Source organism: Phaethon lepturus, unplaced genomic scaffold, assembly GCF_000687285.1.
Source record: "Phaethon lepturus isolate BGI_N335 unplaced genomic scaffold, ASM68728v1 scaffold16072, whole genome shotgun sequence".
NCBI classification, from domain to species: Eukaryota; Metazoa; Chordata; class Aves; order Phaethontiformes; family Phaethontidae; genus Phaethon; species Phaethon lepturus.
The window spans coordinates 20,902-36,706 of record NW_010521438.1 but is presented as its reverse complement, the minus strand read 5'-3'; the positions used below and the strand labels follow the sequence as shown (position 1 = coordinate 36,706).

The window sequence follows — 15,805 nt, the reverse complement described above, 5'->3', positions numbered from 1 at the left end:
GGGGTGCGGAGAAAAAAAAATCCCCCGCAAAAAAAAAAAAAAAAAAAAAAAAAGTAGAGTTGTGAGATGATCTCCTGTATATTCTTAAATGCAGGCTTGCTTACGGTATCTCATCACGTGAGGTTGTGCTGAACAATGCAATAGATGTGGAGATGAGAAGATGCAAAAGCAAGCAGGCTTGCTTTTTCAGGGGGCAGAAAATACCTTTTTCTGAAAGACCTTGTGTGTGTGTGTGTATGTGTGCGCGTGTATATATGTATATATAAAAAAAAAAGTTTCATTAACATCAAAACAGACAAGCAGTGCTTCAAGCTATGTGGTATGTCATCTGAGTTGTGTTCCTGTGGATGCCTGGAGAAAAATACTTGCAGTAGATTTGCTGCAACTGTGAGCTACAACTTTTTCCTTTGTTTTCCCTCAATTTGAAGAAGACATGTTCCAGGCTGTTAAATCAAGATGTAAACATCAGCAAAATAGCTCTTGATAGACATCGATTATATTTCCTAAGGGAAATATAATGATGGTGGAGAAATTCACGTTGTCCTGTTTTCTTAGAAGTTCTCTTCCTTGAGGTTCTGGAGGAGTCAAAGCAAATCAAACCAAATGAAGTGAATACATGAGCCGAAGTATTATACCCCAAAATTGATGTTCCAGACATCCTTTAGATTTCTGTAGTTTACTCCTACTGAAAGACGATTAGGTTAAAACAGCACACAAGACCTCTGCTGTCTTGGAAATCTCTGATAAGAAGTCGTGTCTCCCTCAAATCCTGGTATATCTGAGCCGTATTCAGCAAGCATCTTCTTAATTGCCTGGCTGACTTGAAGCTGAGCAGTAATTTTCCTTTCACTTACAAGTATTTGGAAATGCTTCATGTTAATATATAGAAATGTTGAAAATATAGGGGGATAAAGTACATATTTAAAAGAATTGTGGCTTCTAATATGCAGCTTGTTGTTATTCAGCTTTTCATTTGTTGCATTGATGTGTAACTTCTACTGTAAAAAAAGAAAAAGCTAAACCAAAGAAAAAGTTATTAATGCAGAGAGTAATTCAAATAGCTCTGTATTAACCATAATTTCCATTCTTAACATCTGAAGTATGTTCTGGAATCTGGATATTATTTAGTTGTTAGAGAGAGGACATGAACTCTGGGCAGCCTGATCTCATATTTGGGGACTGCTGTAAAGTAGGAAATGTTGATGGGGAAATCTGCATTTCCTTCATTGCACTCATCCTGCCTTCACCGGGTTAATGACGGAGTGCAAGGTCTTCAACACAGCTATAGTTGATTTTCATGCTGTAAATGAGGCTACAGTTTCAGCATGTTGAAGCTTATCTGACTAAGTATTCCTATGCAAAAGCCATCCCTTCTCGTGCCGGTGGAAGTGGTGTCGCTCGGTGCTAAACCAGATGGGGGAAGAATAGCTGAAAACTAATTCAGAAAACAAGTTACTTTCAGGCTAAGCCAGTTTGTTTCCTGTTGAGCTGCAGCCAGAGAACCTGTTTTCCCTGGTATTGCACTTAAGATTTCTTAAGAGCCCAATGCAAAGTTGATTTAAAAAACAAACAAACACAAACTCCTGGACTAGCCAACCAACCAAACCCGGCTTGTTGAAATAGAAGGGGGCAACCTGCTTTGTGTGCAACCCTTGCACCTACCCAAGGTTGAAGCAGCTCCGAGAGCGTCTTAGGCTTTTTCCCGGAGGGGCCAGATGCTGTATTTAAAATAAATAAATAAATAAGTAAAAATCTTAGCAACCTAAGGGGCCTTAGCCTTCTCAAGGGATTAAAGTGCTTTCATGCATTTAAACAGTTTCAGCTTCATCATGGTCTGCCAAATCTGATGCTTCTGGAGCTGATCTGTAAAGCTGTAACCTGGGCCTGTGTCCATATGTCCACAGAAGGTTCCAAACGACCTTTACAGGCGTATGTTGATGTGGCCTTTTTGCAAAGCTCTTCTCTATGCATGAGTAACATCCAGTTTCTTCTTAGTGTCTGTTTTACGCTGCTCGCTGCGAGTTATTTCTTGCTTCATTATTTCTTGGTAAGTTCTTTCATGGTATAACAGACAGGGACTGACTGGAGATTATTGTCAGATTTGTTTCCACCCGTGTAACCCATCTTCAAGTAAACATGACGGAAGTCTGTCGACTGATTAAATTCCAGGACTCTTAAAAGCGACGAAGGGGAAAAGAAACTTCACATGTGGAGGGAAGTTTCTCCCTTTAGAAGTAATCCTGCATTGCCCGTGTGATATTTTTAAGTTTTCTGTTTTCTAGTTTCTATAACATTCTGAATAGAAAATGCACTGTTGAGTTTAGTCTATTTAAAAATCAGTAATAGTAAGTATTTTACTGTTAGAAAAACAAATATTCGTTGGCATTGTGTTAAAGCAATGTAAAGATATCTTGCCACAATGCATGTGAGGGTAGAAAAGGAAGAAAAATTCGGAAGTTGAGAAGACGTGATTGTTGTGTGCTCTGCTGGGGCTGTCCCCTCCCGAGCCTGGGTTCTTGTGAACTGCGAACGTACCACAATGTTCAGCTGCTCAGTTGTGCTTTTGCTTTATCCTTAAGCTGCGTTGACTGTAAGGTATTTTGATGGCTTTGTCATGTTAAGTCAAGGATGAAAGTGATTCTTAGGTATATTTAGACATAGTATTTTAGATGCCGTAAAGTATCTAAAATAACGTAGATTCGTTTGCAAAGTGGTTGCCGCAGCATGTGTGAGAATATAGCTGAAGGATAGCGAGTATCTAGAGGTTTTGTCCGTAATCCATTATCTGGGTGATTTTCTCTGTGCAAACTGCAGCTTTCTTTTAATGTTACATTTAAGCATTTTTCAGGACGTACTGTTACCTATCTGCTGACGGATAAATAAGATGTTAAATGTGTCTTATTGCAGCAAGGTGTGAATTGTGTCTGAGTCATTTTGTTTTGGTAACCCCTTATGTAACTCAAAATTGCATGTGAGTTACTGGGATACAATGGCAGCAAGAAGTGACTTCTCCACATGCGTTGTTAATAGTTTTTTCATGCAAGACTGATTGTGTGTGTGTGTGTGTGTGTGTGTGTGTGTGTGTGTGTGTGTGTCTGTCCCTCCCAAGGGGAGTGATATGCAGGAACATGTTGTCCCAGCTCATTTCAACACAGGATGAGCGAAAGAACTGTTTATTTATTTACTTATTTTAGTCTTTGCCTTTGCTTTTTTTGTGGTGGCTAATTCACATCTGGCTTCCATAGTATGGAATTGCTCTTAGTTTTTTGCATTGCTTCCTTTGTGACTAAATGGGTTGACTGGATGAATTGAACCTCAATAGCAGATAATTTTAAATTATTAAACTGTTTCCTTCTGGACGTGAAGGGTTGTGTGATAACACTGTATCTGTGTGAATGTCTTCTTGCTCATTAGCTCTTTTGCCCACTTTGGCCTTGCTTTTGAACTTGCTAGTCAACTGCAACCAAATTGGGCAGAAATGTAGAGGTTTCAAAGATAAGTTCTTGCAAGTTTCATGGAAACAGCCAAGGTAGAGAATCTAACCACCAATTTTGGAAAAGCTGCTATTTGCCTTCACAGATTTTTGCATATCAGAGAACCCGCATGATCAAGGCCTTGTCTAAATATCGTTCTTCTCAATAGAAATAGCTGTAGTCACTCTTGCATTTTTAGGTAGCAAAATCACTTGACCATAATATCCAGTGCCTTCATCACTAATCCTGCTATTCACAGAATTACTGGTTTGAAAAATCTGAATTAGTGAGGCAGGTTTAGTAGATACCTTAGCACTCTTCCAGTCATGTCTTGATCAGATGTTATGCAGATACTTCTAAAAAGAAATAAGATAATCTGGAAAAGTTGAAGCTAGAGTGTCTGATACCAGGCAAAAAAAAGGAAAGGCAAAAACTGACAGAGGAACCAGATACGGTTTGTCTTTGAGCTAATCTAGTGCTAATACTACTCAGCGCTTTGATCCATGCTCTGGAAGTAATTTTAAATCACTCCTAACGAAATCTCTGGGCAGTCAGAGGGATGAATATGCATGGAGCAGTCCAGAGGGACTTGTCATTTCATCTCCAGCAGCCCAAGCTGTCGGTTGCCTTTTGCATTCGATGGCAGAGTTTATCAGCCTAAGAATGAGAGCGTAAGCTGCCTAACCGCCACGGGCAGCTGTCTGCTGGAGACAGCAGGGACGGAAGAAGATCCGGGACCTAAAGGTACCGAAGAGGAATCCGCGGGTTGATGTGGCAAAAGGCCCGATGAAAATACATGGCGCTCTACGCGGTGCTGACCGTGCTTTTGGTCGGTACTCGAATGTTGTGTATAGCTACGTCCTTAGTTGTTGAAAAGCCCATTGGAAACGTTGGCGAGAATTCGGAACACAGCTGCGAAATGACTCAAGCAAGAGAAAGTATCTTGCAGTAAGAGATTTGAAAAAACTCCGTGTTTAATTTACAAAGGGAAAAATTGAGGTGTCTTGCTTAAAAGGTGTGTTCCTGCGTGGTAAACGCCAGTTGCTGTAGAGCTCTATAATCTTCCAAATCAAAGCATAATGAGAGTCAGTGGCTAGAAGCCACAGTCGAATTTGGTTTATTTCAAATTTAAATGTTTCTAACAATGGAGTGATTAACTATGAAAACAGGCTGACAGTGGAAGCATGTTGTCTGATGGCTATCGGCTCTGATCTAAAAACATCAACACATACGGCTTAGCCCAGGAGAGTTACAGGGTTAATTACAGATGTAGCTGGGTGAAATGTAAAGACCTGTTTCAGGAGAGCCAGAGGAGATGATCTCATGGTTCCCTCTGGCCTTGAATGGGTGAATACATCAATTAAATACAAGTGCTTTTGCCAGCTGGAAATGGTTCCTCTAAATTGTGAGAAACAACAGAAAGAAGATTGTGATTAGTAGATCCCAGGTTTTTCAACGGTGTGTTTTGTTTGCCTGGATGTTTTTTGCATTTTCAAGTGTTGCATATTATAGGTCCTGTGGTTTGAATGGTTCTGAAAATGCCTGGTCTATGTGAAAAACATAGAAATAGCCCAGCGATGCTTTTCAAGAGTCGCCATAAATCAGTACTTGGGCAGAAGGGGAGACAGAGCAATTGTTGTTCACCTTTTAACTCTGCTCAGCTAGCCCGAGTAAGTGACACTGTTTTACTCACCAAGTTTCAGACAGTAGCTATCCTCTTTTCAGAGCCCCGTATTTTTTGATGAACGCTGTTTTAAGTAGCAGTCTCGCTATTTAGACAATCTCTCTTTCTGGATTACAGTGGTGTATTTGTTCCCTACTTCTGCTTATCTTTGGAAATGCAGCTCTATAGAGGTTCTCACAAAGTTTGACGTGCTTATCCTGAGGTGCTTTCCTCAGGAAGTTTTTAACTGCTTCAGGTTTACAAACCCATTTTGCTACTTCAGTTTGCATTGCAGCAAATTAATGTAAGCTTAGTTATAATTTGATAAATGGAATTTAATCACTTTTCCCATGTGTTTGACATAACTATAGTGAATTCCAAGCGAATTTCCTCACCCCGCAACGACCCATAGCCTAACCTAGATTCCCTGGTATATTATTGCTTTATATTTTAAAGCTTGATGATATTGAGTGTGATAACTGACTAAAAAAAGGTCTGGCAGTTCTTTTCTCTGATCTATTATTTAGTGACCTGCCTTAGCATGAATGAAGGTCATGGAAAAAACAGTCTTCGGGTGGTGATGCCCCATTTTTCCATATCTTTTAGAAACTTTTTAATAAACTTTTTTCCAGTTCTTTGAGAAACTGGACCTTTTTTAGTTCTTCATGCACTATTGGGAAGTAGATCCACTGGCAAATGCAACTAGGTTTTTTTGTTGGGTTTTTTGGTTTGTTTGTTTTACATTTTTGCTATAATTCTAGTAATTTTTGTATTTTTTCTATAATTCTATAATAAATGCTATAATTCTGTAAATACAATTTTTTCATATTGGTGTATACAGTTTAGTGTAATCGTGTCTTCATCTTTTTTCCCCTTTAGAGCACTATATGTAAGTCTGTGCATGTACAGCAACTTTAATGCATAGAAAAGCCTTTACCATACCATGTTGTACAGTAGCACCACATGTTGTACTACTGACGGAATAAGTGATTATTTTCTTAGATGCTTTCAAGGTATGTGTGTTGTCACACACAGAGTACTTAATTGCAGCTGTTTGAGGGATTACAGGTCTTCAATAGATTCAGGCTTTAAAGAGCAATGCTGACCCCATCTTTAGAGCTGAAGACTTAGACTTTTGCTTTATTGGCAGTTTTGCTCAGGTTTTAGACCTTCCTCGATGCTATGAGCACTTTACTGCTACAGTGTACCCTGATTCCTGCTATTGGTAAGGGTACACATTTCAATATTTGCAGAAAGCAGAAATGTAGTAGCTGGTTATTCAAAGAAGCTTGAGTAGGTTTAGGGGAAAAAAAAAAACAACCAACCAAAAATTCTTTGGCATTCTCCCTGGCATCTTGTTTTAAAATAACCCTGGTACCATGGTTACAAGGCTAGTCACATCGCTGTTTCTCCTGGGGATCTCATGTTGTGCATCCCCATATGTTCTCAGGAGATGAATTCCTCCGTTTGCTCGCTCCCACCCCGTGCAGATCCGCTGTGATTGCTGTAGCAGGGCCAGTGGGGACTGGTCCTTGCCAAAGGTTTTCTTCCGGATCCCGTCTCCTGGTGGGTGATTTGGATGCGAAGTCTTCAAAGTAAATGCCACACTTTTTTTTTTTTTACCTAAATGTGGAAGATGAGCAGGGCCGAAGTAGGAAACAAAAAGGAATTAATGTTCTGCACCCAAGTTTAATCTGTATTATCCTGGAGCCAGCGCTGCTTCTCTGGAGGTGTGTTTACAGTTGGAGGGAACAGATTGCAGCAGTTTTTCATGTCTCTGGGAGTCTTCGCATCTAGTTATCCTTTTCCACTACCGTGCTTCAGATAGCTCTTATCTTGCTTACCCCACTTACCTTCCTATGGAAAGGTTTTGTGTGTGTGTGTTTTGGTAATTGACTTATGCTATTTATTAAAGAAAAAGCAACACAAAACACCCCCCCACCACCACCACTCCACAAAACTGCAATAAAATTCCTTGACCTGGCTAAACAGCTCTGTAAAAGGAGCTGAGGAATCTCTCTGTGCAACCTCAAACCTGACCGTTGTCTTTGAAGGGCTGCTCCTTATCTAGGCTATTGTTCCTGCTTTCCTGTCTAATTTCTTTAATGGGTTTTTTACAGCCTTTTTTGATTTAACTCTGTTTATTCAGGCAGACAGCAGTACAAAATTCAGTAGGAAAACAGTACACATAGAACTAGCTGATCTTTTTACCTAAGGATGTGTTCCAAATTTATCTTTAAAGAAAAAAAGCCCCAACAAACCAAACTTGCTAGAAAAGAAATAAGGGGAAGGATGACTTGGAAGACCTAGTATGGACTGATAGCGCAGGCACGTGCATGTGTTTCTCTCACGCCGCGCAGTTAAATTTAATTTTTATGTTTGTACTTAGGTTAATCATATTGCTCCTCTGGAAAAAGTAGGTTATGTCTGAGCGTGAATAACACGTGTCGACTTAAGGGATAGTTCTTCCCAGGAAATACTTTTCAGAAATGTTATATATTCCCTCTTCAGCGCTGTGCCACGGCGGAGATCTGGATCCCATGTGACTGTTTTGGTGGGTTATGATTCCTCGTTTCTAAGGCAGTACTCGTGCTTGTTTTTTGAGAGGGGAAGTTTGTCCTCTGCCAAGAACACCAAAGACCAAACATTCTACTAGTTACTATATTAGGCTGAGTCACGATAACTGTAAACTTTGTGTATTTTTATTCCATAAAGAGTAATAATTTGCTACGGTGCCAGCGTAAAGGTGATCTGCAGGTTAAACGTAGCTTCAAGACGGCTTCTGATGAAGGAGGAGGAGGAAACTGCCACCTTAAAATGAGCTTTCTCATTTTAGTACTATCAAAAAGGGTTAATTATTCTTCCCTGGTTTTCTGAGGTTAGTGCAGATGAGGATTTTTTTCTCATCAGCTGAAGCCTTGTGTTGCTACGAGCTGTCGGCCCCGTGAAGCTGATGAGCCAGAAGCTGGAGCACAAGTGCGTGTGGCAGCTCCTGCGCGCTGACTTGGTGCCTTGTGAACACCTAGTGCTTTCACGCAGGATAATGTCCTCCACTGCGAGATTCCTCACAGTTAACCTCTTGTGTGAACGCTTCTCAAACGTATTAATATGAATTATTGAGAGTACACCTCTGATCATGCACCTTAATTTATGGCACAAGAAGCTTTTGTTCTCTAGTTATCCTGGGAGGTTTCCCCCAACTAATAGAACGTCTAATGTAAAAATTTGTATGAAATCCTAATTTACTTTTCAGTATGTAAACAGGAAAATTACAGTCTTTGTGTTAGCAGGTTATATCCAAGCTCTCTGCCAAGGCTACAAAATATTCCTCATTGTATAATGTGTGCTGGAAAACACAAATGGAAAAAAAGCCAATGGCCCTGAAAATGTCCACGTTGAATTCAATGAACCGCTTGAAGAGGTTTTCATTAACATTTGCTTGTTTTCATAATGCTAGATGCGGGCTGAACAGATTTTCATACAAATAGGGCACAACATATTGTCATTCTGACCTGCAAGAACCCTGCAGTTCTGGCTTGTGGCCCTTCTTGGCAGGTGTCAGCCACACTGAACGCCTTTTGCTTCTTCACTTAATTTAATTCTTCCCTCTCCTGGGCATTATGAAAAGCTGTATCTTGCAGACATTGCAAGTGATGGGAATGGCTGTAAATATGTAATATTATAAGTTTGAAAACAACCGGTTTCTAGTCTTCCATTTAGGAGTGTGTGTTTTTTTGTCTTAGGATTTCTAAGAAAAAAAACTATGTGCTGATAGAAATTTGTGTGAAACTGTAGTACAAATGTATTGCCTTTGGTACACCAGTTACACTGAGTCTTGTTAAACATGTTTTTAATCTTATAGCCACATCAAGTCACCTAATAGAATTGTGGCCTTCAATCATGACAAACATCCTGAATACCAAACTGGACAGAAATAAATGCTAGGGAAGTGATTCCCCCCCGCCCCGTAAACAATTTGGTTGTGAAGACCTGTTCAATGTTAAAACAGTGATAGGCAAAAGAATAAGCAGCTTGAAATAAGAACCGGTCACACCGTTAATGTGCTTTTTGAAGATAATTGAACTGAAAACTTTTTCACTCTTTGGTATTTTAATTTGGAAATGCAGTAATGCATGTTGTGTCTCTTATTGCTTTAGGTTGGTGGAACAAAAGCTGGAGTTGTGCGTTTCTTGGGAGAAACAGACTTTGCTAAAGGGGAATGGTGTGGAGTAGAACTGGATGAACCTCTGGGGAAGAATGATGGAGCTGTTGCTGGAACAAGGTTAGTCTATCATCAGATAGCAGCCGCCTTAAAGATTTTTGGATCTCTGTTTTGTTTTTTTAATATCTTGCATGAAACTTTATATCAAGAGAGGTAGTTAGGCTGTAAACCTGACTGTCTGCTGATGGAAAATTAGTCGGTGATTTGAATCTTATGACGCCTACACATCCCTGAAAGTCTGCATCAACACCGCATTCATGGGATTATTTGCTCGCTCCTAATCCCATGTGAATTTTATTCATAGACTGGTAGTGGAAAACACAATTACCTGCTTTTTGAATGTCTGCTTGGTTTCTCAGCTTGTAATGAATGCTCAGTTAGGAAAATATCTCTGGGTGTCTAATAGCTGAACTTAAGGGAAGTCTTAGTGCATCACAGGAACTGATAGCCTCTATACCGATAGTTGCCTTGCTTTAAGGATTGGGAACAGTATAGCAGCTTCCTCCAATAAGTCACACTTAGACAGCATTAATTCACATCACAATTTAACGTTCTTTCTCATTCGGTATAAGGAACAATCCTTAAACTCATGAAGAAGAGGTTTTACAAGGATTGTGCCGCCTTAACGTAGGTGATCACAATTTAAAATTTTAAGTGGCTTTGTTTCTGTATAACCAAAAATGTGTTCTGTATAATCAAATATGCATAAAAAAACATAAAACTAATTGATTTAATTAAAATCTGATTTTATTTTTAACTCTCTGCTGTCACATCTGCTGCTGGCAGCTCAGAGGAATGTATCAAAGAGGAAAGTTGTGCATATTAAACTTTGAATGAAATTTTTAGGAAACAGAGAAAGAGCTCTAGATGAAGCATATTCTCTGTTGAGTTTCTGAAGTCTGCGACTATCATGCTCTTTCAAAGTCCTATTTATAAATCTAGTGTTAAAAAAAAAATAATTGCAAACTAACTTAGATTAGGTTGTCACTAGGTGCTACCCTGTTCTTTTAATACTTTTAGACTATTGATCTAGAATTCTTTGTGAAGCCAGACCATGTATCTGAAAAGACAGAAGTTAATTTAGTACTCTCATCTGTCTGCTTTCCTTTTATGAAGGTATTTTCAGTGTCAGCCAAAATACGGTTTGTTTGCTCCAGTCCACAAAGTTACGAAGATTGGATTCCCATCAACCACACCAGCGAAAGCAAAGACAACTGTGCGAAAAGTGGTTGCGAATCCCACGGCGCTGAAACGTAGTCCAAGTGCATCTTCCCTGAGCTCGCTCAGTTCTGTGGCATCTTCAGTAAGCAGCAAGCCAAGCCGTACAGGACTAGTAAGCTTCTTTTTCTATTGCATGCTTTATGTTGCCAAGCAGGAAACCACGTGGCGCTTGCCTGTGGTCTGCTTGCATAAATTGAGAATAGAACAGATCTTGGGGGAGAGCACAATATACATTTAATTGTGCTCCCTTTTTCGTTCAAAGCATGCATGAAGGAAGGAAATCTTAGCTAGCCCTGAAGAGTAGCTGAATATTTGAATATTTAAGCTTACACAGTTAATTCAGTCTAACTTGAGTTATTGCAGTAAGAAAGGGGCTTGTGATGCCAACAAACTGAAAAGGCATCAATGTTCTCTGACTGTAATTTCCATTTAGTTGCTCATTTTCGTAGCACTACCTCTGTCATGTGGGGTTTGTGTTTGACAATCTGGTATGCACTAGAGCTTCCATACATTAAACTTGTTTGAATATTAAGTAGGAAGCTTCAAATTGTCTAAAATGTAAAAGGTTTTCTTTTACTGTTAAAGAGATGAGTCAGCTGAGAAGTACAGAAGTAGCAATTGTCAACTCTTCGCTGACAAGAAGCCTCTTTCTTTTCTTTTAGATTTGGTTTTAATCCTATGAATTCATAAAGGCTAAATGTTGCAAAGTACAGTGGCTCAGGTGAATTCTAACACAGTACTAATTCCACCTAATACACTTACTATGGTTTCTTGTAAAGTTACCCTGTTGCATAAATGTCCTAGTCTTGGGTTGCAGCCATAAAGTGGAAATCTTCTGGGAAAGCTGAATTTTAAGAAGCCTCTCTTTTAAGGCAATTAAAAGCATAGAAATAATTGGGTTTTTTCCACAGTCACCCTAGATTTTTACTTTTTTTAAACCAAAGTACATAAATACATCTAATTAGAAAGAGATGACTCAACTCCCACTGATCTGGAACCAGTTAGCTGGCATACTGTCCCACTGACCAGCAGGTGCGGAACTCAGATGACTTACTATACTCCTTCAAAACTGAAGCAGATTACAAGTGAACAGGGGTCAACAGTTGGTCAGGGCAACAGGGTTAATACCACAAGGGATTTTTTTATTTGGCACAAAGAGTAGGACTTTATTACTTAACCCCTTCTGGAAGTTGCTCTTCCAGCTGCAGAGTGCCTCCTCGTTGGAAACCGGCGCTTTAACATACGGTGCTACCGCAGGTTCAGCTGAGGGTGAAGCATTAATATGGACCTCTACTTTTTATTCCGTATGCTACAATACTCTAAGCACAAGAAAGTACAGTTACACGTTGTAAATGTCTACTATATATTTGCTTATTTTGCCCCTGTGTTGTGCCCCCAGGGTTTCTGCATGTTTTGGGCCATAAAATACAAAGCTTCTGTAATCCATTATATCTGGAATTAAAATTCCGACTCTCTTTCTCAGGCAACATGAACATTTGGTTACCAGCCAACTTAAAAGGACCGTCAAAATAATTCTGACACTTTTTCTTTAAAAGTTAAGCTGCTGAAGGAACAAGACTTCCTGAAATCAGTTTTGACACATCAGACTTCTTGTGCTTCAGTTTCTAGGAAAACTATAATTTATCTGGAAATTGCTGGACTCTTACATAGTCGTCTCAATTATTCAGGGCTGTTGCTGTTTCCTTCTTCCTGTGTAAGAAAAGCAACTGTCAAAGTAGGTGATGTAATGATTTAAGAAGGCTGTCTGATGCAATTTGTATTTATTTCCAAGTCTGGAGGAAGTTGATGCTTCTCTGAAATCTCTTGGATTTCTTTTGGAATGAGGAATTAAGTCAAGCTTGATTTGAAGAGCTAGAATTGCTAAAAAGCAATACATTCTGGAATGAGATCTTCTAGAAACTGAGAGGATCTGAAACAACTAATCTAAGCATCAAAGTGGAAGATGGTTTATTCTATCTTGTACCTTTTCAGTCACTTGATACAGCGTTTGCAGTGGATTGTAGACATACCATTCAAGGCTGTGAGCAGACAAGTTAAGAGAGATTGTGTAGTAATCATGGTAACAGAAGGGGAAGTGTGTTTTTGTGATGACAGGAGAATACGTCCGCGTTATGCTCTCTGTTGGGAATGTTGTCCGATGCTAGCATTCCAGCCTGTATATGGCAACTACTCTTCAACATTTTGATCTCTGAAAGGATCGTGGAAGAAACATGCTCCTGTTCTTGGGCAATACTATTAGACAGAGCTAAAGGCTAACATAATGGAAGAGCAAGCCTTTGTGTATTGGTTTTTGTGTTAAATAAGGCTTTAACCAAGATATCATTAAATACTTAGACAAATTTCTGACCTGTTAAGCTTTAGAGTCAGTTTTTATAAGCTGTAGTGGATTTTTTTGGTTCAGTTTTTGCTGTTTTCACAACTATTGTTTACTTTTACTACATAATTTCAGTTTATTTACTTTCCCTTCTAGCTCAAAAACACTTGAGGAAGTAGAAGACAGGGCCATGCTGAATTTTCACTGTCACTGATTCCGTTCAGTGGAGCAGAGATCATGCAAGGTCAAGGAAAACCCTAAGGTTCATTTTAGCTATAGTTTTCCAGATTGATTAATTTTTATCTATACTCTTTAAGTTTTTTTTTCCAGAAGTAATTTAATTCCAGGTGATATAAACATATGTTTTAATCAGATACCAATTGCTCTTCTTCACAAGGTTTTAGCTGTAAAGCTGTCTTTTTAGGTCAAGGTAAATGCTTTTCATCCTGGATGTTTTATTGCCGTAGTAGAGGTGCCAAATGCTAGCTGGAGTTCCAAAAGCTTTTGACAGAGCATTTGGAAGTATTATACTGTGTTGCTGGTGACCCAAGATGATGACTTGATAACTAGAGGCACAGTGTTTTTAACTTGCTGAAAGGCTGCCTTTCTTTTTTTAATGCAAAAAGACGCTTAGAAACATAATGAGCTAGCCTTTGTGTGAGTCTACTAAGCACACCTTCGACTGAGGGCAGCCTTTTGCTTTCACTTCAACCCTTCTGTCTCCTACACACTAGCTGCTGATTGCCACAAAGCAGTCTTACTACACATGTATGGCCATTGTTAAATTTTAGAAAATGAAGTACATTTAAATGTAAAAGGAGATGATACAGTAGGTTACAGAAAGGAGTTGCTTTACTAACCCGATGTTTGTAGAGTCTGGAGATATCCCTTGTTTTCACTTGATACAGAATGATTTTTAACATATTTGCTTTATGAAGTTGACAGAAACATCCTCCCGGTATGCAAGAAAAATTTCTGGTACCACAGCCCTCCAGGAGGCACTGAAGGAGAAGCAGCAACATATTGAACAGCTCCTGGCAGAAAGGGACCTGGAGAGGGCAGAAGTTGCAAAAGCAACCAGTCACGTAGGGGAAATAGAGCAGGAATTAGCACTTGTTCGCGATGGACATGATCGGGTAAGAGTGGTGTTGCTGCTCTTAAAATAGAGGCTTTTATACAGTTGACTTAATTTCCAAAATTGTGTTTTCGTATTGAAAAGGTACTGGAGTAAGAGCCGTTGTTCTAAAACTGAAGTAGTTCATACCTGTGACATCTTCCTCGTGGGAGCTTTGGCTTTTTGAGATAGCAAATCTACTTCATTTAACTCATTTTTGTTGAACTTCTCTATACATCTCTACAGTCTTTTATTATATACGTATTTGAGTATGATAACATTCCCGTCCCTTGGCCCATCGCTTTACCAAATTGTGATTGCTGAGGTACAGATACATAACTTGGAAAAAATTCACGTGTTGCCTAACTAAGTGGATTTTGTTCTTATTCCTCCTGCTGATTAGCATGTACTGGAGATGGAAGCAAAAATGGACCAGCTACGAGCTATGGTGGAGGCTGCTGATAGGGAGAAAGTGGAGCTTCTCAATCAGCTTGAAGAAGAGAAAAGGTAACCCAAAACTGTCTTTATTAGTGTAACTCTGTTAAAAACAAACTTTGCATTAAAAGCAAGTGCTGTGGTGACTTTCAAATATGAAACAGATTATGAATAATGCCGATATGGGTAATTATTGTATCAAATAATATTGCAGCTTCTTAATACTAAAAAAGCCCTTCCTTAAGTTTGGTGAGGGAAAGCCAAAGAAAGTGGACTTGCATAGAGGCTCTAACTGTTGTTTATAGCTGAATTTTATGCACCTTGTTCCTGTTAGTATTACTTTACCTCATGAAGGATTTTATTCCTACTCTCATAAAATTAATGGATCATACCTGATCATCTTCTTGAAATGCTCTTCTTCCACTTCCAAATGAAAATTTTGATAATCTCATTTCCTGACAGTGCTGGATTACGAGTTTACAGTTTAGTTCTCCTGTGAATAATTTATTACTGTTAGTCATATGCTTCTAGGTAGGGTCTGTCTCTTACAGGAAAATCATTAAAGCTGTTAATGCCTTTTCTGATTCCTTTTCGTAACCATTTGAGGAAAGGAACTGAGATTACCAAATAGGTAAAATGAGGTTAGGAAAGGAAATAATCTGATAAATTGTTCTCGTGGGTTTGGAATTCTTTTGAAAAGCAAGAGTCTGCGTAGAAACCCATTGTGAGTCTGCCCTGTAGGCTTGTGTGCACCCCTGAAATCAGTCAGATGTCAGCCTCTCTGAAAGGCCTGCCTGCAACTGGAAATTGCAGATGAGAAAGTGCAATGGTAAACCCTGGGCAATTCCTTTACAATTTTCGTGCTGCCTCTTTATCAGAACCACACTAACCGGATTTTCAAAACAAGCAGGAGAGTTAGGTCTGGAATTATTTGTATATTCTCTAGGAAATAATGCAGTGGGTTTTTAAATCTAAAAAAGTGGGTTTTTAAATCTAAAAAAAAAAAAAAAGGGCTTTGCAGCATGCCCAGTAGCCTGGCTGTGGACCTATTTTCGCTGAATGCCAGGTCAGTGGGGGTCTGTTTTACCGCAATCCTCCATGGCCTTGAGCTCACCTTCAGCGTGTTGCTAGGCAGCGTGACAGTGCCGCTGTGCTCCTGCTACCCATTCACCAAAGTGACATCCTACAGCCGGGAAAACGTTTCACGGCTTCAGCAGTGTAATATTTCTCCTTCCTCCTAACCACTCTAAGCTTATTTTCTTTGAAAGTTCTCTGTAATGCGTATTCAAGTCAGCCTCGGCAGTGACTTGAAGTCAAATAATCTTCAGTCCTCTGTTTCCCA

General features: G+C 39.4%; 1 protein-coding gene across 1 annotated transcript in view; it reads left to right on the top strand.

The window, feature by feature from the left end:
• Nucleotides 1-15,805, top strand: part of CLIP1 (CAP-GLY domain containing linker protein 1) — a gene marked incomplete at its 3' end in the record, with an annotated part of 40,718 nt that overhangs the window by 4,823 nt on the left and 20,090 nt on the right. The window contains exons 3-6 of the mRNA XM_010281523.1: nucleotides 9,294-9,418; nucleotides 10,475-10,691; nucleotides 13,853-14,050; nucleotides 14,432-14,535. Coding sequence (XP_010279825.1) covers nucleotides 9,294-9,418; nucleotides 10,475-10,691; nucleotides 13,853-14,050; nucleotides 14,432-14,535 — 644 coding nt within the window. The remainder of the gene's footprint in view (nucleotides 1-9,293; nucleotides 9,419-10,474; nucleotides 10,692-13,852; nucleotides 14,051-14,431; nucleotides 14,536-15,805) is intronic.